This window comes from Pongo pygmaeus, chromosome 10 (genome assembly GCF_028885625.2).
Source record: "Pongo pygmaeus isolate AG05252 chromosome 10, NHGRI_mPonPyg2-v2.0_pri, whole genome shotgun sequence".
Classification (NCBI taxonomy): Eukaryota; Metazoa; Chordata; class Mammalia; order Primates; family Hominidae; genus Pongo; species Pongo pygmaeus.
Window position 1 is genome coordinate 69,792,767 of NC_072383.2, and position 25,739 is coordinate 69,818,505.

General features: G+C 38.6%; 1 protein-coding gene across 1 annotated transcript in view; it reads left to right on the forward strand.

Annotated features, from left to right (window-relative positions):
* Positions 1-25,739, forward strand: part of TBC1D15 (TBC1 domain family member 15) — an 81,490-nt gene that overhangs the window by 12,047 nt on the left and 43,704 nt on the right. The window contains exons 2-3 of the mRNA XM_054442884.2: positions 20,277-20,375; positions 21,133-21,207. Of these exons, the coding sequence (XP_054298859.2) occupies positions 20,277-20,375; positions 21,133-21,207 (174 nt within the window). The remainder of the gene's footprint in view (positions 1-20,276; positions 20,376-21,132; positions 21,208-25,739) is intronic.

Consider the following 25,739-nt stretch of genomic DNA (forward strand, 5'->3'; position numbering starts at 1 on the left):
TTGACTTCATATCCCACACCCAGGGCACACTGATGCAAGGTGTGGGCACCCCTTGGACAGCTCTGCCCTGTGGCGTTGCAGGGCTCAGCCCCTGTGGCTGCTCTCAAGGGCTGGCATTGTGTGCCTGTGGCTTTTCCAGGCTGTGAGTGCAGGCTGTTGGTGGATTTATCATTCTGGGGCCTGAAGGACAGTGGCCCTCTTCTCATAGCTCCACTAGGCAATGCCCTTGTGGAGGCACCATTCCTACATTTCTCCTCCTCACTGCCCTACTAGAGGTTCTTAATGAGGACTCTGCCCCTGCAGCAGGGTTCTGCTTTGACTACCAGGCTTTTCCCATACATCCTCTGAATTCTAGGCAGAGACTCTCAAGCTTCAACTGTTGCATTCTGTGCACCTGCAGGCTTAACATCATGTGGAAACTGCTAGGGCTTATAGCTTGCACCTTGTGAAGCAGCAGCCTGAGCTTTACCTGGGCCCTTTTGAGTCACAGCTGGAGCTGGAGTGTCTGGGATGCAGGGAGCAGTGTCTTGAGGTTGTGCAGGGCAGCAGGGCCCTGGGCCTGGCCAAGGAAACCATTTTTCCCTCCTATGCCTTGGTCCTGTGATGGGAATGGCTGATGCAAAGGTCTCTGAAATGCCTTCAAGGCCTTTTCCCCATTGTCTTGGCTATCAGCACTTGCCTTTCTGGTAGTTATGCAAATTTCTGTGGTGGGCTTGAATTCCTCTCCTGAAAATGGGCTTTTCTTTATTGCCACATGGCCAGGCTGCAAATTTTCTAAACTTTTATGTCCTGCTTACCTTTTAAATATAAGTTCCAGTTTCAGGTAATTTCTTTGCGTACGCATATGAGCATAGGTTGTTAGAAACAGCCAGGCCACATCTTGAAGACTTTGCTGCTTAGAAATTTCTTCCACTGGATACCCTAAATCATCCATCTCAAGTTCCAAGTTCCACAGATCCCTAGAGCAGGGGCACAGTGCAGCCAGGCTGTTTGCTAAGACATAGCAAAAGTGACTTTTACTCCAGTTCCCAGTAGTTCTTCATTTCCATCTGAGACGTCCTCAGCCTGGCCTTCACTCTCCGTATCACTGCCGGTATTTTGGTCACAACCGTTCAACCAGTCTCTGGGAAATTCCAAACTTTCCCTCATCTTCCTATCTTCTGAACCCTCCACACTTTTCTGACCTCTGTCTGTTACCCACATCCAAAGCTGCATCCACATTTTAAGGTGTCTTTATAGCAATGCCCATTCCTGGTACCAATTTTCTGAATTAGTCAATTCTCACTGCTATAAAGAAATACCTGAGACTGGGCAATTTATAGAGAAAAGAGGTTTAATTGGCTCACAGTTCTTCAAGTTGTAAAGGAAGTGTGGTGCTGGCATCTGCTCAGGTTCTAGGGAGGCCTCAGGAAACTTACAATCATGGCGGAAGGCAAAGAGCGAGCCAACACTTCACATAGAGCGGGAGGAATAGAGAGAGGGGAGGTGCCACATACTTTTAAACAAAATCAGATCTCAGGAGAACTCACTATTGACATGACAGCACCAAGGGGGATGGTGCTAAACCGTGAGAAACTGCCCCCATAATTCCATTACCTCCCACCAGGCCCTGCCTCCAACATTGGGGATTACAATTTAACATGAAATTTGGGCAGGGACACAGATCCAAACCATACCACCCTCCCAGAGTGCTGGGATTACAGGCGTGAGCCACTGCACCTGGCCGGGTTGTGACTTTAGTGTCTTGAACATATGGGATAGACTTAAAATAATACTTTAATATCCTTCACTAGTGATTATTTGTATTGTTTTGTGGTCAATTGTAATTGATTACTTTTTTTGTTATAGGTCATATTTTCCTGGCTCTTAGCATGCCTTAGTGGTAAATTTTTTACTGGATGTCAGATATGTTGAATTCTCTTTTTGGATGCTGGATATTTTTGTGTTCTGTAAAATACTATTGAATTTTGTGTTAGAAGGCACTTAAGTTGCTTGGAGTCAGTTGGGTACTTTTGGGTCTTGCTTTTACACTTTGCTAAATGGTATCAGCACTGCATTTAGTATAGAACTCACTGATGAGGCAAGGGAGTGCTTTGTGAATTATGAGATTTCCCACTCTGACTGGTGCAAACAGTTATGTGAGCCTGCAGATAGTTTCTTCTAATAGTTTCCCTCTCACCTTGAGGAGTTTACTGACAAACATGCACTGTTCCATACTCTGCTGAATACTCGAGGAAGACTGCAGATTTCTTGAGTTCCCTGTGTGTTCTTCTCTTTTCTCTGGTACTTTCTCCTGTGAACTCTAGCTGTATTGGCATCCCCTATTTCCCACATCCCTCTCCTCACTGGACACCTTCTGAGTTTTCTCTCCCTTTCCCATAGCTGGGAACTCACAACATAAAGCTAGACAATTGTATTGCTCACTTCATTTGGTTCCTTTCTCTCAGTAGTCACTATCCTTCATTGTTTGATGGGGAGTATCGTGAAAACCATTGTCTCATAGGTTGATCAGTATTTTTAGTTTAGTTTATTATTATTATTATTTTTCTGGTGGGAGGTTAAATCCAGCCTGTCATTCCATCTTGGCCAGAAGTGGAAGTTTTTATATAGGGTTTCTTTTTCCTTTCTGTTTTTGGTGGAATTAATACCTATCTCTTCTGTACATCTTTTTTCCCCTTCAATCGTAGGCTGAATGTTTGTGTTCCAAATTTGTTCTCTTTGTTGTTATGAACTCTTAAGATGGTTTTTTTCTCCCAAGATTTTACCATTTCCTTCTTGTTGGTCTGCATTAATTCTCTTTTCTGTTCTGTACCTTCTGACAGGCGACATTATCAGCAAGATATTCAAGAATTTTAACGGATGGTATGTATTTAGAGAATGTGCCAGTAGATGTTTGGGTAGCTGAAGGTCATCATCATATACATAGAGTGGTTTTATACCAGTTTGTAATTTGTATTAAAGTGTCTTTTTTCTTTCTTCTCATTGATAGTCTGTATAATCTTCCAAAACAATAGCATTCCTCTCCCCCCCACCTTCTTTTGCAGATTCACTTGGTGACAGGTGGTGCTACTTCCTCAAATCTTTGCTTGATCTGTTCTTCCCTTTCTTTTTCTCAAGGTATATTTTTTCATTGTTGAATTTGTGTCATGTTTTCCATGAGACAATATTCCTTCAGTACCTTTGAGATTTGATTTAGATCCTATTTAAGACTTTACATTTTGTGTATTAGTTCGTTTTCACACTGCTATAAAGAAATACCTGAGACTAGGTATTTTTTAAAGGAAAGAGGTTTAATTGACTCACAGTTTCGCATGGCTGGGGAGGCCTCAGGAAACTTCACGGCAGAAAGTGAAGGGGAAGCAGAAGCAAGGCATGTCTTACATGGTGGCAGGAGAGAGAGAGTGCTCAGGGGAAACTGCCACTTTTAAACCATAAGACCTTGTGAGAACTCCCTCACTATCATGAGAACAGCATGGGGGAAACTGTCCTATGATCCAGTCACCTCCCACTGGGTTCCTCCCTCGACGTGGGGATTACAATTTGAGATGAGATTTGGGTGGGGATACAGTCAGACTATATCATTTTGTGTTTATCACCAGTAATTTTTAGCATTTTTATTGTAAAAATTCATATAGTGAAAATCATACTTACCATATAGCTGAACGAGTCATAAGGCAAACTTTGTTGTAATCACAGCTTAGGTTGAAAAATAGACCTTTGCCAGGAGATTGAGACCATCCTGGCTAACACAGTGAAACCCTGTCTCTACTAAAAATACAAAAAATTAGCCAGGCGTGGTGGTGGGTGCCTGTAGTCCCAGCTACTCGGGAGGCTGAGGCAGGAGAATGGCGTGAGCCTGGGAGGCGGAGCTTGCAGTGAGCCAAGATTGCACCACTGCACTCCAGCCTGGGAGACAGAGCAAGACTCCATCTCAAAAAAAAAAAAAAAAAAAAAAGACATTTGCCAATAACTGCAGATGACCTTCCATGTACCACCCCTTGTCTCCTAAGAAACCGTTATCCTAACTTTTATCATAATCACTTTCTTGCGTTTCTTTATTAATAGTAGTATTAAAACATAGCTATTGTGTCTTTTTTAAAAAATGGTTCTTCCATATCTTCTACTTAGTATTACTGGGTACTTAAGAGTTTTGTTTTTCTTAATCAGTTGCACCTTTTGTCTTGTTATTGCATGTGATTTTTTTGGGGGGGGTATCTTGTTATTCAAATTTCAGTTTAAATTCATTTAATCAAATACATTATTTCTCAATTTTAAAAGATTGGACCATACAGAAATTATGGTTCACCCTGCCCCCATACTGCCAAACCACCCAAATCTTGATTTTGACACTATGTATCCTTTGAGCAGTTTTCATATTCATTGTTCTTTGCCAGATGAACTGGAAGATGAAATGAAAATATCATTTACATCCCCATTAGAGATGTATTTTAGATAAATTTTTGCCATATAATTTGTTCCCTTGTAAAATATCTCAAATTAGTAAGTTGCTAGGCTTGGGGATCTTATATAGACTTTTAGTAATATCTCAGATATGGTCTGGGAAACTGATTAGGCTATTCTGTTTTTACATATTGATGCCTCTGTATCCCTAAGGTAACAGTCGTGAGAATGTATTGCCTATACATTCTTTTGCTGTTTGAGATGCATGGTGCTGATTCTTTGTAGAATTTGGCTTCTTATGGGAGGAGTCTCCAACATGTTGCGTATCTCTGATAGTGTAGACTTTTGTTTAAGTCTTTTTCTTCTTTTAGCCTTCAATTTGCCAGATTCCTGATTGTAATTTCCGTTGACCTTTACCTTCTTGGGATATATATTTTTTTCTTTTTTTTCCTGACTTATTTTTTTTTCTACTGTTCCTGTGAGCTCTTCATTTTCTCTCAAATCTTAGGTAGTAGAAAGGAAGAAAGGGACTGTTGATGCTCTTTCTTTGCTTCCTGTAGTGCAGAGGACCTACTCATGTTCACAGCACTGGTAGTTGGTGAATACTGCAGATTGGGATGCAAACAGCACGTAGGATATTGGAACAATTTTGTCAGTGTCCATATATGCTGAGCCTTAAGTTGATAGCCTTTTTCATTATGTACTCTTTGGGCAACTAAAACTTGTAGACCTTTGAGTCTCAGCCCCAGGGCAGTGGAAGAACCTTGAGCAAATTACTTGATTTTCTTGCAGTTTTTTCAGTTATAAGATGGGAATGATAATGTCTATCTAACTGAATTTTGAGGGTCAGATATGTAGAAATGTTTTTGTAAAGTAATGCGTAATAAAAATATTACATAGCAGATAAAAGCATTTGAAGCTTTCTTTTAAAATTTTTTTAATTTAATTTTTTTTAATGTATTTATTTTTTCTTAAGAGATGGGGGTGGGGAGGTGTCTTGCTTTACTGCCCAGGATGGTCTTGAACTCCTGGCCTCAAGTGATCCTCCTGCCTTGGCCTCCTAGTGTCCTGGGATTACAGGTGTGAGACACTGCAGCTGCCCAGAACCTTTTAATTTTTGCGTTAGAGATCATGAGTAAAACCAGAGTGAAGAAATTGAAAGCTTATTCTATTAACAAATGTTATCTGAGATGAAATTATTCACATCATAATTGTTCCCTGTAGCAAAATAATTTTTTTGTGACAAATATGCGTGGAGATAGCTTTTCAAATATCAATTATTACAATTGATAAACATAAGAAGCAGAATGTTCTGTGGCAAGATGATACTACTCAGGAATCAATTCATGATAGAGTAATTAAATATCTTCATTATGTATTATTGAAGTTTTAATTGGACTTTAAAAAATCTAGATTTTGCTTTTATTTTTAATTGGCAGATAATAATTGTACATATTTATGGGGTACAGTGTGATAATCTGATATATGTATATAATGTGTAATCAAATCTTAGTATATCTATCACTTAGAACATTTATTCTTTGTGTTAGAAGCATTCACGATCTGCTCTTCTATTTGAAAATATACAATAGTTAATTATATCATGGGATAGTGCTGTAGAACATTAGAATTTATTCTTGCTGTCTAGCTGTACTTTAGTATTCATTAACCAACCTTTGTCTATTCCCCTTTCCACAACCCTTCTCTGCCTGTGGTAACTGCTGTTCTGCTTTCTACTTCGATGAAGCCAGCTGTTTTAGCTTCCACGTAAGAGTTAGAACATGTGGTGTTTATCTTTCTGTGGCTGGTGTATTTTACTTAACATATATCCTCAATGCTCATCCATGTTACTGCAAATGACGGGATTTTTTTCATTTTTATGGCTTAATAGTATACCATTGTGCATATATGCAACATTTTCTTTCTTTCTTTTTTTTTTTTGAGATGGAGTTTCGTTCTTCTTGCCCAGGCTGGAGTGCAATGGTGCGACCTCGGCTCACCGCAGCCTCCACCTCCTGGGTTCAAGCGATCCTCCTGCCTCAGCCTCCTGAGTAGCTGGAATTACTGGCATGTACCACCACGCCTGGCTAATTTTGTATTTTTAGTAGAGATGGGGTTTCTCCATGTTGATCAGGCTAGTCTGGAACTCCCGACCTCAAGTGATCTGCCCACCTTGGCCTCCCAAAGTGGTGGGATTACAGGTGTGAGCCACCATGCCCGGCCACCACATTTTCTTTATCCAGTCATCTGTTGATGGACTCTTAGATTGACTCCATATCTTGGCTATTGTGAATAGTGCTGCAGTAAACTTGGGAGTGCTTCTTTTACATACTGATTTTTTTTTTTTTATTGAAATATAGTCAAAAGTGGGATTACTGGATCATATGGTAATTTTTTTTTCTTTTTTTTTTTTGAGATAGAATCTCTTTGTTGCTCAGGCTGAAGTGCAGTAATGCAATCTTGCCTCACTGCAACCTCCCAATTTCTGGGTTCAGGCAGTTCTACCTCAGCCTCCTGAATAGCTGGGACTACAAGCACATGCCACCATGCCTGGCTAATTATTTTTATATTTTTGTAGAGACAGGGTTTCACCATGTTGCCCAGGCTGGTCTTGAACTCCTGAGCTCAAGCCATCTGCCTGCCTTGGTCTCCCAAAGTGTTGGGATTACAGGCGTGAGCCATCATGCCTGGCCGCTGTTTTTAGTTTTTTGAGGAACTTTCATACTGTTTTCAGTAGTGCTTGTACCAATTTACATTCCCACCAGCAGTGTATAAGACTTATCTTTTCTCCATATCCTCACCAGCATTTTTTTTTTTTTGTAGTTTTGATGACAAAAAATTAGTCATCAGTTAATTAGCCTTTCTGGGATGAGGTGGTATCTCATTGAGGTTTTGATTTGTATTTTCTTGCTAATTAGTGATGTTGAACATTTTTTTTCATGTACCTGTTAGCCATTTGTATGTTTTTTTGTCGTTGTCATTTTTAAATGTAGATATAGAGTTTATTTGGGCCAAGATTGAGGATTGCAATCCAGTAGCATAGATTCAAGTTGTTCTGAATATAAACTTCCTGTATGTCTTCTTTTGAGAGATACCTGTTTAGCTTATTTGCCCATTTTGAAATTGGAGTATTTTTTTTTTCTGTTGAGGTTTTTGACTTTCTTGTATCTTCTGGATATTAAACCCTTGTTGGATGTATAGTTTGTAGGTATTTTCTCCCATTCTACAGGTTGTATCTTCATTTTGTTGATTGTTTCCTATGCTATGCAGAAGTTATTTTGATGTAATCCTGTTTGTCTGTTTTTGCTTTTGTTGCCAGTGCTTTTGCATTCTTCTCTGTAAAATCTTTGTCCTGACCAGTGCCCTGAATAATTTCCTCTAGTAGTTTTTGAAGCATTTTCTTGTAGTAGTTTCATAGTTTTGGATCTTACATTTAAGCTTCAATCCTTTTTTTTTTTGAGATGGAGTCTCGCTGTGTCGCCTGGGCTGGAGTGTAGTGGCGTGATCTCAACTCACTGCACCCTCTGCTTCCCAGCTTCAAGCAATTCTTCTGCCTCAGCCTCCCAAGTAGTTGGGATTACAGGCACCCACCACCATGCCCAGCTGATTTTTTTTGTATTTTTAGTAGAGACGGGGTTTCACCATGTTGGCCAGGCTGGTCTTGAACTCCCAACCTCAGGTGATGTGCCTGACTCGGCCTCCCAAAGTGCTGGGATTACAAGCATGAGCCACCATGCCTAGCCTTTCAATCCATTTTGAGTTGATTTTTGTATATGGTGAGAGATAGGGTTCTAGTTTCGTTTTTTCTGCATATACATACCTAGTTTTCCCAGCACCATTTGTAGAAGAGACTGTTTCTTCCTCAATGAATGTTCTTGGTGACTTTGTCAAAAACCAGTTGGCTCTAAATTTATTTCTGGGTTCCTTATTCTCTTTAATTGGTCTGTGTATGTTTTATGTCAGTCCCATGCTGTTTTGGTTACTGTAGGTTTGTAGTACATTTTGAAGTCTGGTAGTGTGAGGCGTCCAGCTTTGTTCTTTTTGCTCAGGATTGCTTTGGCTATTTGGGATCTTTTATGCTTCCATGTGAATTTTAGGATTGCTTTTCAATTTCTGGAAAGATTGGTGTTTTGATAGAGATTGCATTGAATGTGTAGATTGCTTTTGGTATTGTGGTCATTTTCACAATATTAATTCTTCCAATCTATGAACATGGATGCCTTTATTTTATGTCCTCCTTAAGTTTTCATCAGTGTTTGTAGTTATTCTTGTACAGATCTTACATCTTGGTTAAATTTATTCCTACATTATTTCCTTTTTTGTTTGTAGCTATTATAAATGGAATTGCTTTCTTGATTTGTTTTTCTGCTAGTTCATTATTGGTGTATAGAAATACTACTAATTTTTGTTCATTGATTTTGTGTCCTGCAACTTTATGTAATTTATCAGTGTGAGGAGTTTTTTGGTAGAGCTTTTAGGGTTTTCTATGTGTAAGATTGTATCTGCAAACAAGGATTCTTTACAATTTGGATGTCTTTTCTTTCTTTCTCTTGCCTAATTGCTCTGGCTAGGACTTCCAGTACTGTGTTGACTAAAAGTGGTGAAAGTGGCCATCCTTGTCTTGTACCAGATCTTAGAGAAAAACTTTGAACTTTTCCCTGTTAAGTATGATGTTGGCTGTAGAGTTCATTGTGTTCAAGTGTGTTTCTTCTGCTAACTTGCTGAGAGTTTTTATCATGAGGGATGTTTAATATTATAAAATGCTTTTTTTCCTGTCTATTGAGATGATCATATGATTTTTATCCTTCATTCTAATGATGTGATATATCACATTTATTGATTTGCATATGTTGAACCATCCACGCATCCTGGGATAAATTACGTTTGATCATGGTCAGTGATCTTTTTAATGTGCTGCTGGATTCCACTTATTAGTATTTTGTTGAGAATTTTTGCATCTATATTCATCAGGGATATTGGCCTATGGTGTTCTTTTTTTGTTGTGTCTTTGTCTAGTTTTGGTATTAGGGTAATGCTGCCCTTATACAATGAGTTTGGAAAAATTCTTTCCTCTTCAGAATTGACATTTGTTCTTCTCTAAATGTTTGGTAGAATTCCACAGTGAAGCCATTGGGTTTTGGGCTTTTTTTAATGGGAGACTTTTCATGACTGATTCAAACTTACTGTACTGTAATTGTTTTTTTCAGGTTTTTGGTTTCTTCTTGATTCAGTCTTGATAAGTAATGTGTCCAGGACTTTATCCATACTCCAGTTTGTTGGAGTATGGTAGGTTGTACTAGTCTCTCTAATGAATGATCCTTTGTATTTCTGTGTTATGTTTTAATGTATAGTTTTTAAATTTCTGATTTTATTTGGGTCTTTTTACTTTTTATCTTGGTTTGTCTAACTAATGGTTTGTCAATTTTGGCTGCCTTTACAAATAAGTCAACTTTATTCTGTAAATTTTTTTTTTTGGTCTCAATTTTATTTCTTTTCTGATCTTTATTGTTTCTTCTTTTCTATTCATTTGTATTTGGTTTGTTATTGTTTTTCTAGTTCCTTGACATGCATTGTTAGGTTGTTTATTTGAACTCTTCCTGTTTTTTTAATGTAGGTATTTATTGCTATAAACTTCCTTCTTAATACTACTTCTGCTGTATCCCATGGGTTTTGGTATGTTGTGTTTCTATTTTTGTTTGTTTCAAGAAATCTAAAAAAATTTACTTCTTAATTTCTTCTTTGGCCCATTGGTCATTCAGAAACGTTTAATTTTCATGTATTTGTACAAATTTGCAAGTTCTTGTTTCTCATTTCTAGTTTTATTCCATTAGGGTCAGAAAAGATACTTCTTATAATTTCAGTTCTTTTAAACTTGTTTAGATTTGTTTGTTTAGTGGTCTAACATGTTCTGTCCTAGGGTATTGGCCATGTGTTGACGAAAAGAATGTGTATTATGCAGCTGTTGGATAAAATGTTTTGTAAATGTCTGTTAGATTCATTTGGTCTAAAGTGCAGCTTAAATCCATTTTTTTTCTTGTTGATTTTCTGCCTAAATGATCTGTCCAATGCTGAAAGTGGGGTGTTGAAGTCCCCAGCTGTTACTGTATTGGAGTATAGCTATCCCTTTAGAGCTAGTATTTTTGTTTATGTATCTGGGTGCTTTGGTGTTGAGTGCATATATATTTACAGTTGTTATATCCTCTTGCTGAATTGATCCCTTTTTCATTATATAATAACCTTCTTTGTCTCTTTTTACAGTTTTTGATTTTTAAGTCTGTTTTATCTGATACATGTAAAGCTACTACTGCTCTCTTGGTTTCAGTCTGTATGTGTCTTTACAGATGAAGTGAGTTTCCCATTGGCAGCAAATAGTTGGGTCATTTAAAAACTTCCATTTATCCAGTCTGTATCTTTTATGTGGGCAATTTAATTTGTTTACATTCAAGGTTGTTATCGATAGGTGAGGATTTATTCCTCTCATTTTGTTAATTGTTTCTGGTTGTTTTGTATATCCTTTGTTCCTTTTTTGCTCTCATAGTTTATCATTGAAGTTTGGTGGTTTTCTGTAATGGTAAGGTTTTGATTCTGTTTGCTTTATCCTTTGTGTATCTGCTCTAGCAATGAGTTTTATACTTTTGTATGTTTTCATGATAGTAATTTTCATCTTTTTTTCCTTCCAGATATAGGACTCCTTTGAGCAGTTCTTACAAGGCCAGTCTAGTAGTGATAAATTCCCTCAGTTTTCACATGTCTGGAAAAGATTTTTATTTCTCCCTGATTTCTGAAAGATAGCTTTGCTGGATATAGTATTCTTGGCTGGAAGTATTTTTCTTTCATTACATTGAGTATATCATCTCATACTGTCCTGGCCTATAAGGTTTCTAAGGAAAAATCTGCTTTTAGGCCGGGCGTGGTGGCTCACACCTATAATCCTGGCACTTTGGGAGGCTGAGGCAGGCAGATCACGAGGTCAGGAGATCGAGACCATCCTAACATGGTGAAACCCCGTTTCTACTAAAAATACAAAAAATTAGCCAGGTGTGGTGGCGGGTGCCTGTAGTCCCAGCTACTCAGGAGGCTGAGGCAGGAGAATGGCATGAACCCAGGGGACGGAGCTTGCAGTGAGCCGAGATTGTGCCACTGCACTCCAGCCTGGGCGACAGAGTGAGACTCCGTCTCAAAAAAAAAAAAAAAAAAAAAGAAATCTGCTTTTAATCTAACAGGGACGTCCTTATATGTGACTTGACGTTTTCTTCCTGCTGTTTTTAGAATTCTCTTTTGACAGTTGGACTATAATGTACCTTAAGGAAGACCTTTTTAGGTTGAATCTATTTGGGGACTTGTGAGCTTTTTGGATCTGGATGTTTTTTATGTCTCTCTCCAGACTTGGGAAGTTTTCAGTTACTGTATTAAATAGGTTTTCTATACCTTTTCTTGTCTCTTATCCCTTTGGAAGTGCCAAAATAGGAATATATGCTTGCTTAATGGTGTCCCATAAGGCATATAGGCTTTTGTCACTCTTTTTTGTTCCCTCACTGAATAGGTAATGTTAGACTACTTATTTTTAAATTCAGAGATTATTTTGCTGATCAGGTCTGCTGTTGAAGCTCTCTATTTTATTTTTTTATTTTATCATTGAATTCTTCAGCTGCAGAATTTCTGCTTGGCTCTTTTTTTATTATTTCTATTTCTTTATGGAATTTCTCATTCATGTCATGAACTATTTTCCTGATTTTATTGAATTATCTGTATTTTTTTTTTTGTATTTCATTGTGTTTCCTTAAGGTTATTATTTTGAATTCCTTTTGTTGATTTCTTTTTCACTGGGGTCTGCTACTAGAGAATTGTATGTTCCCTTGGTGGTGTCCTATTTCCTTGCTTTTTTTTTTTTTGAAACGGAGTTTCGCTCTTGTTGCCCAGGCCAAAGTGCAATGGCACCATTTCGGCTCACTGCAACCTCTGCCTCCCGGGTTCAAGCGATTTTCCTGTCTCAGCCTCCTGAGTAGCTGGGACTACAGGCACGTGCCACCATGCCTAGCTAATTTTTGCATTTTTAGTAGAGATGGGGTTTCACCATGTTGGCCAGGATGGTCTTGATCTCCTGACCTCATGATCTGCTCACCTCAGCCTCCCAAAGTGCTGGGATTACAGGTGTGAGCTAGTGCACCCAGCTGCTTTTTGTTTTCGTTTCATGTGTGCCTCCGTTGATGTCCTTGCATCTAGTGGAACAATTCCCTTTCTAAACTCTGTAGAGTGGCTTTTATAGAGAATGACTTTCATCTGCAGTTGAGTGTTTTTTTTGTTTGTTTGTTTGTTTTGTTTTGTTTTGTTTGAGACGGAGTCTCACTCTGTTGCCCAGGCTGGAGTGCAGTGGCATGATCTTGGCTGACTGTAATCTCTGCCTCCCGGGTTCAAGCAGTTCTCTGCCTCAGCCTCCCGAGTAGCTGGGATTACAGGCGCCTGCCACCATGCTCGCCTAATTTTTGTATTTTTAGTAGAGATGGGGTTTCACTATCTTGGCCAGGCTGGTCTTGAACTCCTGACCTTGTGATCCACCTGCCTTGGCCTCCCAAACTGCTGGGATTACAGGCATGAGCCACCGTGCCCGGCCCACCTGCAGTTGGGTTTTAATTTGTTGGTTGAGAAGGGTTGTAGTGATTGTTTCCGAATAGGTGCAGTGGTATAGTATCCATGTAGCTTCTTTATCTGCTTTCAGTATCAGCAATAATTGTGGGCACCTCAGTGGCGTAGGTTGTAGAAGTTTGTGGCAGCAGTGGTAATATCCTTGGTGTCAAGGGCTTTTGGGGTTCTCCTAGTCTCATTTTCCTCACAACAGGAGACTTAGCCGAGGGTGTCTAAGTCCTTTTTGGTGTCAGATTTGTCGTGGCCCATAAGCAGCTGCAGTGGCACTGTATTCTATGTGTAGGTTCTTGGAGCAGCTGTGGGTTTCCATGTCCAGGCTCAGCATCTCATAAACCTATTTTGTCATCTGGGTCTTGGGGTGCAGGTTTGCTTGCTCTGGCTGTGTTGGATGTAGGTTGCCCACAGAGCCAGGATGTATGACACTGAGGCAGCCTCTAGCAGCTTGGGCCCACGGGGCTGGGTTGTAGCCGTGATTCTCTTAACTGGAGGGCAGGGCACAACACTGGCCTGACTCCTGGGAAGAAGGGATACTTTGAAGGTTTGGGCCTGGGGAGCAGGGTGTGGCTACAATTCAGGAATCTGAGCCAGTAGGGTTCATTGGTAACTTGGATCTCAGGGGATGAGGTCCTGGGTAGTAGTGACTCAAGACCTTGGGATGGTGGGGCTTGGCAGTATCCAGACTCTCTGAGTCGAGATGCAGTAGCAGCAAGTACCTCAGAATGGCAGAACACAGCTGTGGTTTGGGCCCCAGGAGAGGGGGTAGGGAATAGCACAGTGATGACTTTATTCCTCAGGGAGAGGAGTATCTCAGCAGCTTAGACTCTGGAGTGCTAATCCAGCTCCAGGGAAGCAAGGTACTAGAGTTGTTTGGCCTGCAGGGTGGGCTATCTAGCTCAGCATGGCTGTGTTTCTCTCGGATATGGGGTACTGTGTCAGCTCAGCCTGGGGATGTGTAGCTGCTCAGCTCAGGCAGGGCACCAGTTTCCCAGGGAGTGATATGCCCTTTCAGCTTTGGCCTGGTGGGGCTTGACTGTTCTGTGCAGCTCAGGCACATTTCCCTGGGACGGAAGGTGCCACTTCAGCTTGGGTACCGGGGTGTGTTACTGCTCTGGATGGCCAAGGCACTGTTTCAACTTGGCAAATGGGGATATGGGACTGCTCTGAGTGGTCAAAGTCCTGTTTTCCCAGAAGGCAAGATACCACTTTTAGCTCTGGCCTGAGGGGGTGAGGGCAAGTCTAGGTGGACTGACTCTGTTTCCACTTGGCCCCACAGGGAAGGGTGTACCAACTTTTCACAGCTGGCTTGGGGATGGGCCAGTGGGCTGGGGTGGTTTGTTGGTTGCTTAGTCTCAGTGATGAAGGGAATCTGTGGCTACTTGCCCCTAGAGCAATACACATTCTGCCACAGTTCCAGTTCCAAGATGGCATAGTGCAGTAGTCTTTTGGGCCACAAGGGCAGACACAGTATCTTCTCCTCTCTTGGGGGAGCACAGCTGTTTAGACTCCAGGCAGCTCCCTCAGCTGGGGTTAGTGCCGGTGAGGACTGCAGGGACTGGTGAAGTCTGTAGGTGTCTAAATTGTTGATGGAGGCTGCTGGTATTCTCTTGTTTACATCCTTGCTTTAGGAAGAAGTTCCTCCTGGTTCCCAGATGATCTCAGCTCTGGGATGGAGTGATGGGATCCCAATATTTCCTTGTTTCTCTGTGTGGCCATCCTGAGTTTCTGTGTGCTCACAGGGGTTTCTGTTACTCCTATGATGCACTCTAGTGCTCTCCCTCAGTTATTATTTTTATTTTTGGAGACAGTCTTGGTTATGTTGCCCAGGCTAGTTATGAACTCCTAGGCTCAACCAATCCTCCTGCCTCAACCTCTCAAAGTTCTGGGATTACAGGCATGAGCCACTGTGCCTGGCCTGTCTCCTCAGTTATTTTTGTTAAAATGTAGTTGTTTGTTCATTGTTTTGGTTGCTTGTTGGGGGTTGGGGAGAGATGAGCCCTAGGGCCTTCTAGATGACCATCTTGCTGACATCAGTCTCTGGACTTCTGTTTTTGTATTTTGGGCTATTTAAAATAGTTGGTATTTGAGAGTTGTGCTTTTTGTATTTTAATAAACACATGTGCTTAGAGATTAGGGTGATGAACAGATATGTTATATGAATAAAAAATCAGATCACACCCTTAAAAAATAGATTGAAGGACTACAATATTCAATGAATGATCTAAACCAAGATGATATGAAAAGGGTTAAGCTTCTTGTGTAGAATATTTAGGAGTTCAGATGAGAGTAAGGGTTTTTGTTTAAAGGCCAAATGCTCCTGCATTGGTTTATAAATTTAGACATTTAAAAATTAGTTTTTAGTTCTGAAGCAGCATTGTTTTCTGCATTTAAGCCATTTCAGGAACTTTGTCCTCTAGGGAAGCCATGTGGAAATTTTCTGGTAGTTTCTTTAGGCAATAACAGTTATGATTTAATGGATGAATGTGTCAGGAAATCTGTGATTGGTGACTTTACTGAAGACCATGTATTTATCCAAGGAAAGACTGGATTACAGATTTCCTGACGGTTCTTTCCTCAATTTATTCTTTTCATAAAATAGAGATATAGATAACAATACTGGTTTTGACTTATTCAGGGTGGCTGTGAGGATTTAAGTGAGATCAGGGTACTTTGGAAACAAGGTGCTACAGGTTGATAATCCCTTATTCAAAACTGGGGACCCAAAAGTGTTTTGAATTTTGGATTTTTTGGATTTTGGAATATTTGCAGTATACTGGTGGAGGATCCCCACTCCAAATACCTGAAATCCACAAAGTGTTCATTAAAAAAAAAATTATTTGTTTATTCTTTAGAGACAGGATCTTACTTTGTTGCCCAGGCTGGTCTTGAACTCCTGGGCTCAAACAGTCCTCTCATTTTGGCCTTCCAAAGTGCTGGGATTACAGGCGTGAGCCACCGTACCCAGCCGAGGAAGTGTTCAAAGGTCCATTTCCTTTGAGCTTGAAGCTGGTGCACAAATTTTGGAGCATTTCAGATTTAAGATTTTTGGATTAGGGATGCTCAACCTGTATTTAAGTTAAAACAATTATCACTAAGTGATTTTATATTGGAAGTAAATTATGTACCAATGCAACTATTTTTTTCCTGTGCCCTTAAGTCTTATAAAATATAAAACTTTGTAAGATTTAGTAGCTATTACAAATTAATAAATTTATTAATTTTATTTGCCATTTCTGGCAGAACTATTACTTTGTATCAGTTAACGTCATACCCTTCAAAATTAGAAAGCTAAACATGACTGCTTTCTGAAGACAGTATAAATGTGGTTTGGAATTAGGAGTTTTGGGATGTATAATTTGTTCCTCAAAAAGGGCTGAAGAGTTGAGGAACACAATACAGAATGAGTGCAGCTTTGACTTTTTTTTTTTTTTTTCTTGAGACGGAGTCTCGCTCTGTCTCCCAGGCTGGAGTGCAGTAGCACGATCTGGGCTCACTGCAAGCTCCGCCTCCCAGGTTCACGCCATTCTGCCTCAGCCTCCCGAGTAGCTGGGACTACAGGCACCCGCCAGCACGCCTGGCTAATTTTTTCTATTTTTTAGTAGAGACGAGGTTTCACCGTGTGAGCCAGGACGGTCTCGATCTCCTGACCTTGTGATCCACCCACCTCGGCCTCCCAAAGTGCTGGGATTACAGGCGTGAGCCACCATGCCCGGCCAGCTTTAACTTTTTTGTAAGGTGTCTGTCACTTTAATTCTTACTATTTTCCCAGCTAAACTACTTAGGAAACTCTTTCAGCTTTTTCTTAAGTGAAAAAAAATAGGCAACACTTAACCAACAAATGTAAGAGGAAGAGTTGCTCAATGTGCCTAAATAAAGTAAAGTGTTTTATTTGATTGTATAGGGTTCACCTCATTAAGGTTCTAGAATCTCTTTAGTGTTAATGGTATCATAGAACCTTAGATTGCATTGTTAATGATAGCAAGCTTTTCTTGCTAAATGAGTATCTCTTTTTCCACTATGAGAATTAGGAAGTTCTCGACTATTCTACTAGCTAAGTCTTATGTGAAAGTATGCTGAAGTGTTATTTCTGAATATGTCTCTGATCCATTTGTCACAAAAACTTGAGAATATTTTTTCTCAATATCTTTTTTAAAATAAATTTTATTATGTACATTTGAGGTTTACAACATATTATGGGATACATACAGAGAGTAAAATGGTTACTATAGTGAGTTAGATTAACATATTTGTCATCTCACATAATTACTTTTTTGTGATAACAGCAGCTAAAATCTACTTATTTAACTGGAGGATAGCATTATGCTACGTGAAATAAGCAAATACGGAAGGAAAAATAATTGTGGGATTTCACTTATATGTGGAATATGTATAATAAAAAAAACAACTCAGGGCTGGGTGCTGTGGCTCATGCCTGTAATCCCAGCACTTTGGGAGGCCAAGGTGGGCAGATCACCTGAGGTCAGGAGTTTGAGACCAGCGTGGCCAACATGGTGAAACCCCATCTCTACTAAAAACACAAAAATTAGTCGGGCATGGTGGTGCGTGCTTGTAATCCCAGCTACTCGGGAGGCTGAGGCAGGAGAATCACTTGAACCTGGGAGGCAGAGGTTGCAGGGAGCTGAGATCATGCCACTGCACTCCAGCCTGGGCGACAGAGCAAAACTCTGTCCCAAAAAAAAAAAAAAAAAACAAACCTCAAGTACAGAGAATTAAACAGTAGTTACCACTAGTCAGGGTTGCTAGGAAATGGAGAGATGTAGGTCAAAGGATAGAAAATAGATGCATATGATGAACAAGTCTAGAGATCTGATGTACAACGTGCAGACTAAAGTTAATAAAATTATATTGCAAAAGGTGGAGATTTTAAGGATTTCTTTTCCGTAACCTTTTCATATTTTTTTTGTGTTCCTAGGTATGATCATCTGGTTCACCCTCCTGTTTTATAAATTGATAAACTGAAGTCTAGAAAATTTAGCTTATACTTCTGGACTTTCCTTTTTTCATGTTACTCTTTAAAATTATTTTTAAATATGTGAATATATTTTCACTTTGAAATATTCAAATAAGTCAGAGGCATTAACATAGAAAGTTAACAGTTCCCGTTTCAACCTTTTCTCATCCTACTCTCCCGAAGTAGTCTTTGTTAATAGCTTAAAGTATCCTCCCAGAATTTGTTCTGTATATTTCACACAGATAGAAACTTTATAAAAGTGTAAATGTCAGCATACTATATATACATGATGATTTTTCTGTGTGCATTGTCTGTTTCCCCATCCATTTAATCTGCCTCATCCTTTAACTCCAGAATAGTATCCCCCAAAGAATGGATATCTCAGGATATATTTGATAATTTTCCTATTTGTGGATATTTAGATGCATACCCTCCCTTTCCTCCTCCCCTTCTCCTTCTCCTCCTTCTCCTTCCTCTAAAATTATAAATAATACTGCTGTGAATATTCTTATGCATATTTTTGTGCATGTATCTGTAGGCTTTAAAATTTTTCATCTCTGTACAAACAGTATAGAATTGTCTCCCACCCTTTCTCAGCTCATCCTATCCCCATGTAAGCTTCTGTTTACATGCTGATCTGATGCTTAACAGCTATTTCAGTAAAGGCCATCTTATTTAGGTTTTTGAAATCAAAACTTCCTTGGTGATCTTAATAACTTAAAAGACTCTTTCCTGACATAAGTCCATATCACAGTTGATTAACATAACACATCCAAGAGAGGCAGTGAAAGTAATGTGGAACCTTTATGTTGTAGTGGCTAAGAACGCAGTTTTCTGTTGTTAGACTCCCTGGGTTTCGGTTTCATCACCACCGGTTATTATTTGCCTCATTTGGGCAGTTATTTCACCACTTTCAGTTTTCTTATTCACACAAATGGGCTTCTCATCCCAATGATGTAGTAGAATGTAGTTATATAATCTGTGATTTAGGGTGGTTGTAAGGATTGAGTTACAACATAAGGAGTTCCTAGTGTATAAGTGTTCTGTAAATGTTAGCTAAAAACAGGAAGATACATACCTGTTTACATTTATGAATGAAGGAATGATAGACTCTGATAGTGCTTGTCTTGCATTGCTGGTCCATGATATTCTGAAGACTAATATTAATAAAAGGTCTACAGAAATAGAATAATATACTCTACTGACCAGACTTATATATGTGAAAAGTTCTTAGGTCTAGAAGTGACTGTTTTTTACTTATTTTCATAATTAAAAAAAATTTTAAATGGTTTGAAATGGGTCTCAAGAATGGAATCTCAATTTATAACATTATGTCTATGAAAAATGAGGCTTAACCTTAAATGTTTAAACTTAGGAGTTAACTTAAGTCTCCCCTATATTCCCATGGGAATTTATTCAAGGATTATGTCTTTATCATCTTCATGTACTTTTAGTCTTTTATGTGCTTTTTACATATAGAAGCACTCAGTTAATATTGTGAAATTGAATTAGTTTAGTCATTTCTAGGAGTCTCCATCACTACTCTGTTTATTTTTGTTCTCATCACTACTCTTTAAAATTCCTCTATTATTTCCTGAATTTCTATGCCGTGGTGTTTCAAAAACATGCCAAAATGATCTTACAGTAAAAATGTGCTATTATGGGAATAGTTAGAAAGGATTGATTCCTCATTGTGTTTCATTTGTTCTTACTCTTAGATACTTTCAAGTGCATTCTCAATTCGAGCTCAGTATTTTCCTTAATGCTCATGAAAAAAAAAATACTTATTTTTTTGATTTTTTAGAGAGATGAGTTCTTGCAGTATTGTCCAGGCTGGAGTGCAGTGGCTATTCACAGGTGCAGTAATAGCACCCTACAACCTTGAACTCTTGGGCTCAAGCCTAGCCTCCCAAGTAGTTGGGACTACTGGCAGGTGCCACTGCATCTGGTGAAAAATATAAATTTTAAGTGGAATTTAAATATTGAGATTGTTGCAATTAGTCTGAAATCTTTAAGATCAAGATTGTGATTATCATGAATCTGATAAACTTTCACGCATTAACAAAGCAGAATTAATTCCAGTTTATGTTTGCTTGATTGAAGTGCTGTTAACTCTGAGAGGTTTTTTTTTAAATAATACATTTATATATGAAATAATCAGAAACTTGGCCAAGTATGATAAGAAAATATATCTTAATATTTTAACATGTTAAAATAGTACTCAATAGAAATTATGTGACTAACTTTATTTTTGCTGTTTTAGATTATATATGAACAAGAAGGAGTATATATTCACTCATCTTGTGGAAAGACCAATGACCAAGACAGCTTGATTTCAGGAATATTACGTGTTTTAGAAAAGGTAAGTTTCTAGTAAATGATTTTATTTAATAATAGTTTATGGTAGTGATTCATCTTTGGAGAATTATCAGAAAGCTTGAATTTCATGTGTAAGGTACAATTATGTAATTGAACAGTAATTGTAAATTTAACACCGAAATGATGTAATAGTCAAAACACACGCTCCTTGACTTATGATGGGGTTATGTCTTGATAAACCCATCATAAATTGAAGATATTGTTTATCAAAAATGCATTTAATGCACCTAACTTACTGGACATCATAGCTTAATTTCCTTAAACATGCTCAGAACACTTACATTAGCCTACAGTTGGGCAAAATTATCTAACATAAAGCCTGTTTTATAATCAAGTGTTGATTATCTCATGTAATATATTGAATACTGTGCTGAAAGTGAAAAACAATGTTTCTTTGGTTACCTGAAGTATGATTTCTACTGCATGTGCATTGCTTTTACACCATCCTATTACAAAAAAATCCTGAGTCAAACCAACATGAGTCAGGGACCGTCTGTACTTTAGATAAAATGACATGGAATATTCTAAAACTTACGTAGAAGTTGTAGCAATATAAATTTTTCATAATGAAAAGTAGGCAGAATTTGAAAAATCTATGTAACATTTTTGATTTACATATGATGTTAGCATATTTAAAATGTAGATATTTAAGAGGCTGAAATTTTATTTTGGGTTCAGGGAATAAAATAAGAATAACATATTGCTGAATATTAAATATAGTTCATAATTTCTTTCTCTAGGATGCCGAAGTAATAGTGGACTGGAGACCATTGGATGATGCATTAGATTCCTCTAGTATTCTCTATGCTAGAAAGGTATTTAAGAAAAAAATGTGTTACTAAGGGAATGCCATTTAAAAAATAACAGTATTATCCATATATAATTCACATACCATAAAATGCATCCTTTTAAAGCATACAATTCAGTGGTTTTTAGTATATTTACAGAGTTGTGCAGCCATCCACCAGTATCTAATTTTAGAATATTTTCATCACCCTCCAGAACTCTATCAGCAGTTACCCCTCATTTCACCTACTTTCAGTCACTGGCAATCACTAATCTACTTTCTGTCTCTAAGGATTTGCCTATTCTAGACATTTCATATAAATGGAGTCATGTAATAATGTAGTTTTTTTTTTTTGTGACTGGCTTCTTTCACTTTGCATAAGGTTTTCAAGGTTCATCCGTGTTACATATAGCATGTATGGTCCTTTTGTTTTTGATGAATAATATTGTGTATACCATTGTATTGTGTAATAGTGTATATATCACAGTTTTATTCATCAATTGATGGACATTTGGGTTGTTTTCACTTTGGGGCTAATATATATAATGCTGCTGTGAGCATTTATGTGCAGGTTTTTGTGTGAACGTGTTTTTATTTCTCTTGAGTATATACCTAGGAGTAGAATTACTGGGTTTCATAATTCTGTGTTTAACATTTGGGGGAACTGCCAAACTTTTTCAGAGCAGCTGCATCATTTTCTAATCCAACAGTATATGAGGATTCCAATTTCTCTATATCCTCATCAATACTTGTTATTATCTTTTTAATTTTAGTAAACCTAGTGGATATGAAGTGCTATTTGTTTCCTAGGGCTACTGTAAACAAATCATCACAAACTGGGTGGCTTAGAACAGTCTTAATTTATTATCTCTCAGTTCTGGAGACTAGAAGTCAGCAATCAAGGTGTTAGCAGGATTGGTTTCTTCTGAGGGCTATTAGGGAGAATCTGTTTGTTGCCTGTCTACTGATTTCTAGTAGCCTCAGACATTCCTTGGTTTGTAGATGGTGTCCTCTGTGTGTTTTCACATCATCTTCCATCTGTTCATGTCTATCTCTCTGTTAATCCCCTTTTTATAAGGACATTAGTCATATTGTATTAGGGCCCATCCTGATAATCTCATTTTAACTTGATTACTTGTGTTAAGACCCTGTTTCCATTAGGTTGGTGCAAAGGTAATTGAGGTCTTTGACATTGCTTTAATGGCAAAGACTGCAATTACTTTTGCACCAGCCTAACAAATTGGGTCGCATTCTGAGGTAATGGGAGTTAGGATGTTAATTTATCTTTTTGGGAGGGGGCAGCACAATTCAAACCATAACTGAAGTTGCATGTCGTTGTGGTTTTAATTTATGTTTTCCTAATGACTAATGACGTTGAACATCTTTTCATGGGATTATTGGCCATGTGGTGTATACACTGTCCTTTGGTATCTGTGGGGTATTGGTTCTATTTGATGTAGCATAGTACTTGGTGCACAGCAGATTCGAGTTTTACCTTTTGGAAGTTTGTGGAATTTTTTTTCCTGAATATTTTAGATTCCAGGTTTGTTGAATCCACAGATACAGAACCCATGGCTATGGAGGGCCAACTGTACCTTCTTTGGAGAAATGCCTGTTCTAAATCTTTTGCCCATTTATTTATTTATATTTACTATTTTTTTTTTTTTTTTGAGATGGAGTCTTGCTCTGTTGCCCAGGCTGGAGTGCAGTGGTGCGATCTCAGCTCATTGCAACCTCTACCTCCCAGGTTCAAGCAGTTCTCATGCCTCAGCCTTCCAAGTAGCTGGAATTACAGGTTCCTGCCACCATGCCCAGCTAAGTTTTGTATTTTTAGTAGAGATGGAGTTTCACCATGTTGGCCAGGCTGGTCTCGAACTCCTGACCTGAGGTGATCTGCCCACCTCTGCCTCCCAAAGTGCTGAGATTACAGGCTTGAGCCACCGTGCCTGTCCTTGCCCATGTAGTTATATGTCTTTTCTTTTATTTTTGAGACAAGGTCTTGCTCTGTTGCCCAGGCTGGAGTGCATGGTGTGATCTCGGCTCACTGCAACCTCTGCCTCCTGGCCCAAGCAATCCACCCACCTCAGCCTCCCAAATAGCTGGGACTACAGGCGCATGCCACCATGCCCGGTTAATTTTTGTATTTTTTGTAGAGACAGGGTTTCAGCATGTTGGCTAGGCTGGTCTCAAACACCTGAGCTCAAGCAGTCTGCCTGCCTTGGCCTCCCAAAGTGCTGGCATTACAGGATAGTTACTTGTCTTTTTATTGTTGAGTTGTAAGAATTCTTTATATATTCTGGATATAAATTTCTCATCAGGTGTGTAATTTGCGGACATTTTTTCCCATATGGTGGACTGTTTTTTCACTTTCTTTTTGGTATGCTTTGAAGCACAAACGGTTTTGATTTTCATGAAGTCAAGTTTATCTATTTTTTTCTTTTGTTGCCTGTGCTTTTGGTGTGTCATATTCAGGAAACCAGTGCCTAACTCAGGATTATGAAGATGTACTACTGTTCTTCTGAGTTTTATAGTTTTAGCTCTTATATTTAGATTGGTGATTTGATTTTTTTCTTTCTTCTTCCCTTTCCCTCCCTTCTCCTCGCTTCCCCATCAAGTCTCCATCACCTGAGTAATGGACGTTATACCCATTAAGTAATTTCTCATGTATGGTCCATTTTGAGTTAATTTTTGTATATGATGTAAGATAAGGAATCATTTGAACAGATTTTTTTTATTAAATGGTTGTACTTCTAATTCTGTTATGTTTTTGTGCTTTTCATATGTGTCTGTTCAATATTTTCTCATAATTTTTTATTAAAGATTTTATTTTTATTTATTTATTTATTTTTGAGGCACAGTCTCACTCTGTCACCCAGGCTGGAGTGCCGTGGCATGATCTTGGCTCACTGCAATCTCCACCTGCTGGGTTCAAGCGATTTTTCTGCCTCAGCCTCTCGAGTAGCTGGGACTACAGGCGCGCGTCTCCACACCTGGCTAATTTTTTGTATTTTTAGGAGAGATGGGGTTTCCCCATATTACTGGTCTCGATCTCCTGACCTCATGATCTGCCTGCCTCGGCCTCCCAAAGTGCAGGGATTACAGGCGTGAGACACTACACCTAGCCCTAAAGATTTTATTATTTATAAAATTCATTCTAATTCAAATTATACATTTTCCTACATAAATTCTGGGTTTTAGAAGGTTTATTATGGAAAACAGAGGTATCTCACTTTTCCACCAAATTTTCCATCTCCCAAAGCAATTATAAACCTTATAGCTGTTTTTTTGATTAGTTACAGCCCTGTGTCTAAATAACATTCTTCTAACACTACTATTTTTTTTTCCAATTTACATATTGTGTGTTGACTCCTCACTGTGGAAGGTAGGGATTTAGCTCTGTTTTATCTATGAATCACCTTGAAACTCTTGCTCAGTTGTCTACATTTCTTCTCAGAATATTTAAACACATAGATTGTCTTCTAATTTTGTTTTCTTAGATACTCTTACCCCAGAGCCTTCTCACAAGCTTATCCTGGACTGATTGCTCTCTTAGTTTGCAGTGTAGCAGCTTTCCTGGGGGTTCTTTTTTGCCTCTTTTCCATATTTTAATCCCTCTGTTTTCTGTATCCCATGCCAACCTCTGTTTTGATTTATTCCTTGTTTTGGTGCAGCTCCAGGGCTTCCTGAGAAAAAGAGTGCATGGGAACAAAAACATTTCTTTTTTTTTTTTTTTTTTAAAAGACTTGGCTTTATTCTGAATTGGCCTGGCAGGCCAAGAATTACAGTTTGAAAGTAAATTTTCCCGTGGATTTTTTGTTTTTTGAAGTTTCTTTGTTTTGTTTTTTTGAGACAGAGTCTGTCTCTGTCTCCCAGGCTGGAGTGCAGTGGCAGGATCTCCACTCACTGCAACCTCTGCCTCCTGGATTCAAGTAATTCTCTTGCCTCAGCCTCCGGAGTAGCTGGGACTACAGGTGTGCACCACCACATCCGACTAGTTTTTGTATTTTTAGTAGAGGCAAGGTTTCACCATGTTGGCCAGGCTGGTCTCGAATCCCTGACCTCAAGTGATCTGCCCACCTCAGCCTCCCAAAGTGCTGGGATTACAGATGTGAGCCACTGCGCCTGGCTGTTTTTGAAGTTTTGCCCCAGGTTTTCTGCTTTCCTTTATTGATGTTAAGTCTAATGCATTCTAATTCCTGATCCCATGTTATGTGTGTGTGTTTTGTTTTTTTTTTTTTTTAACCTCTCTAGAAGCTTTTAATTATTGTCTTTTTGTTTCTAGTTTTATGTTCTGGTTGTGTGCCTTTGTGGATTTGTTTTTTTTAATACATTGTGCTGGGTACTTGATGAACTCTTTTAATATGGAAACTTCTGTCTTTTTTTTTTAATTCTGGGAAATATTTTTGATTTATTTTAGTGATGATTTCTTCCCCATTTTCTGTTTTCTTTCTTTCTGGAACTCTACAATTTCTGGACTGGTCCTGTAATTTTAAAATCTTTTCTTTCTTCTTTCTTTCTTTCTTTCTTTCTTTCTTTCTTTCTCTTTCTCTCTTTCTTTCT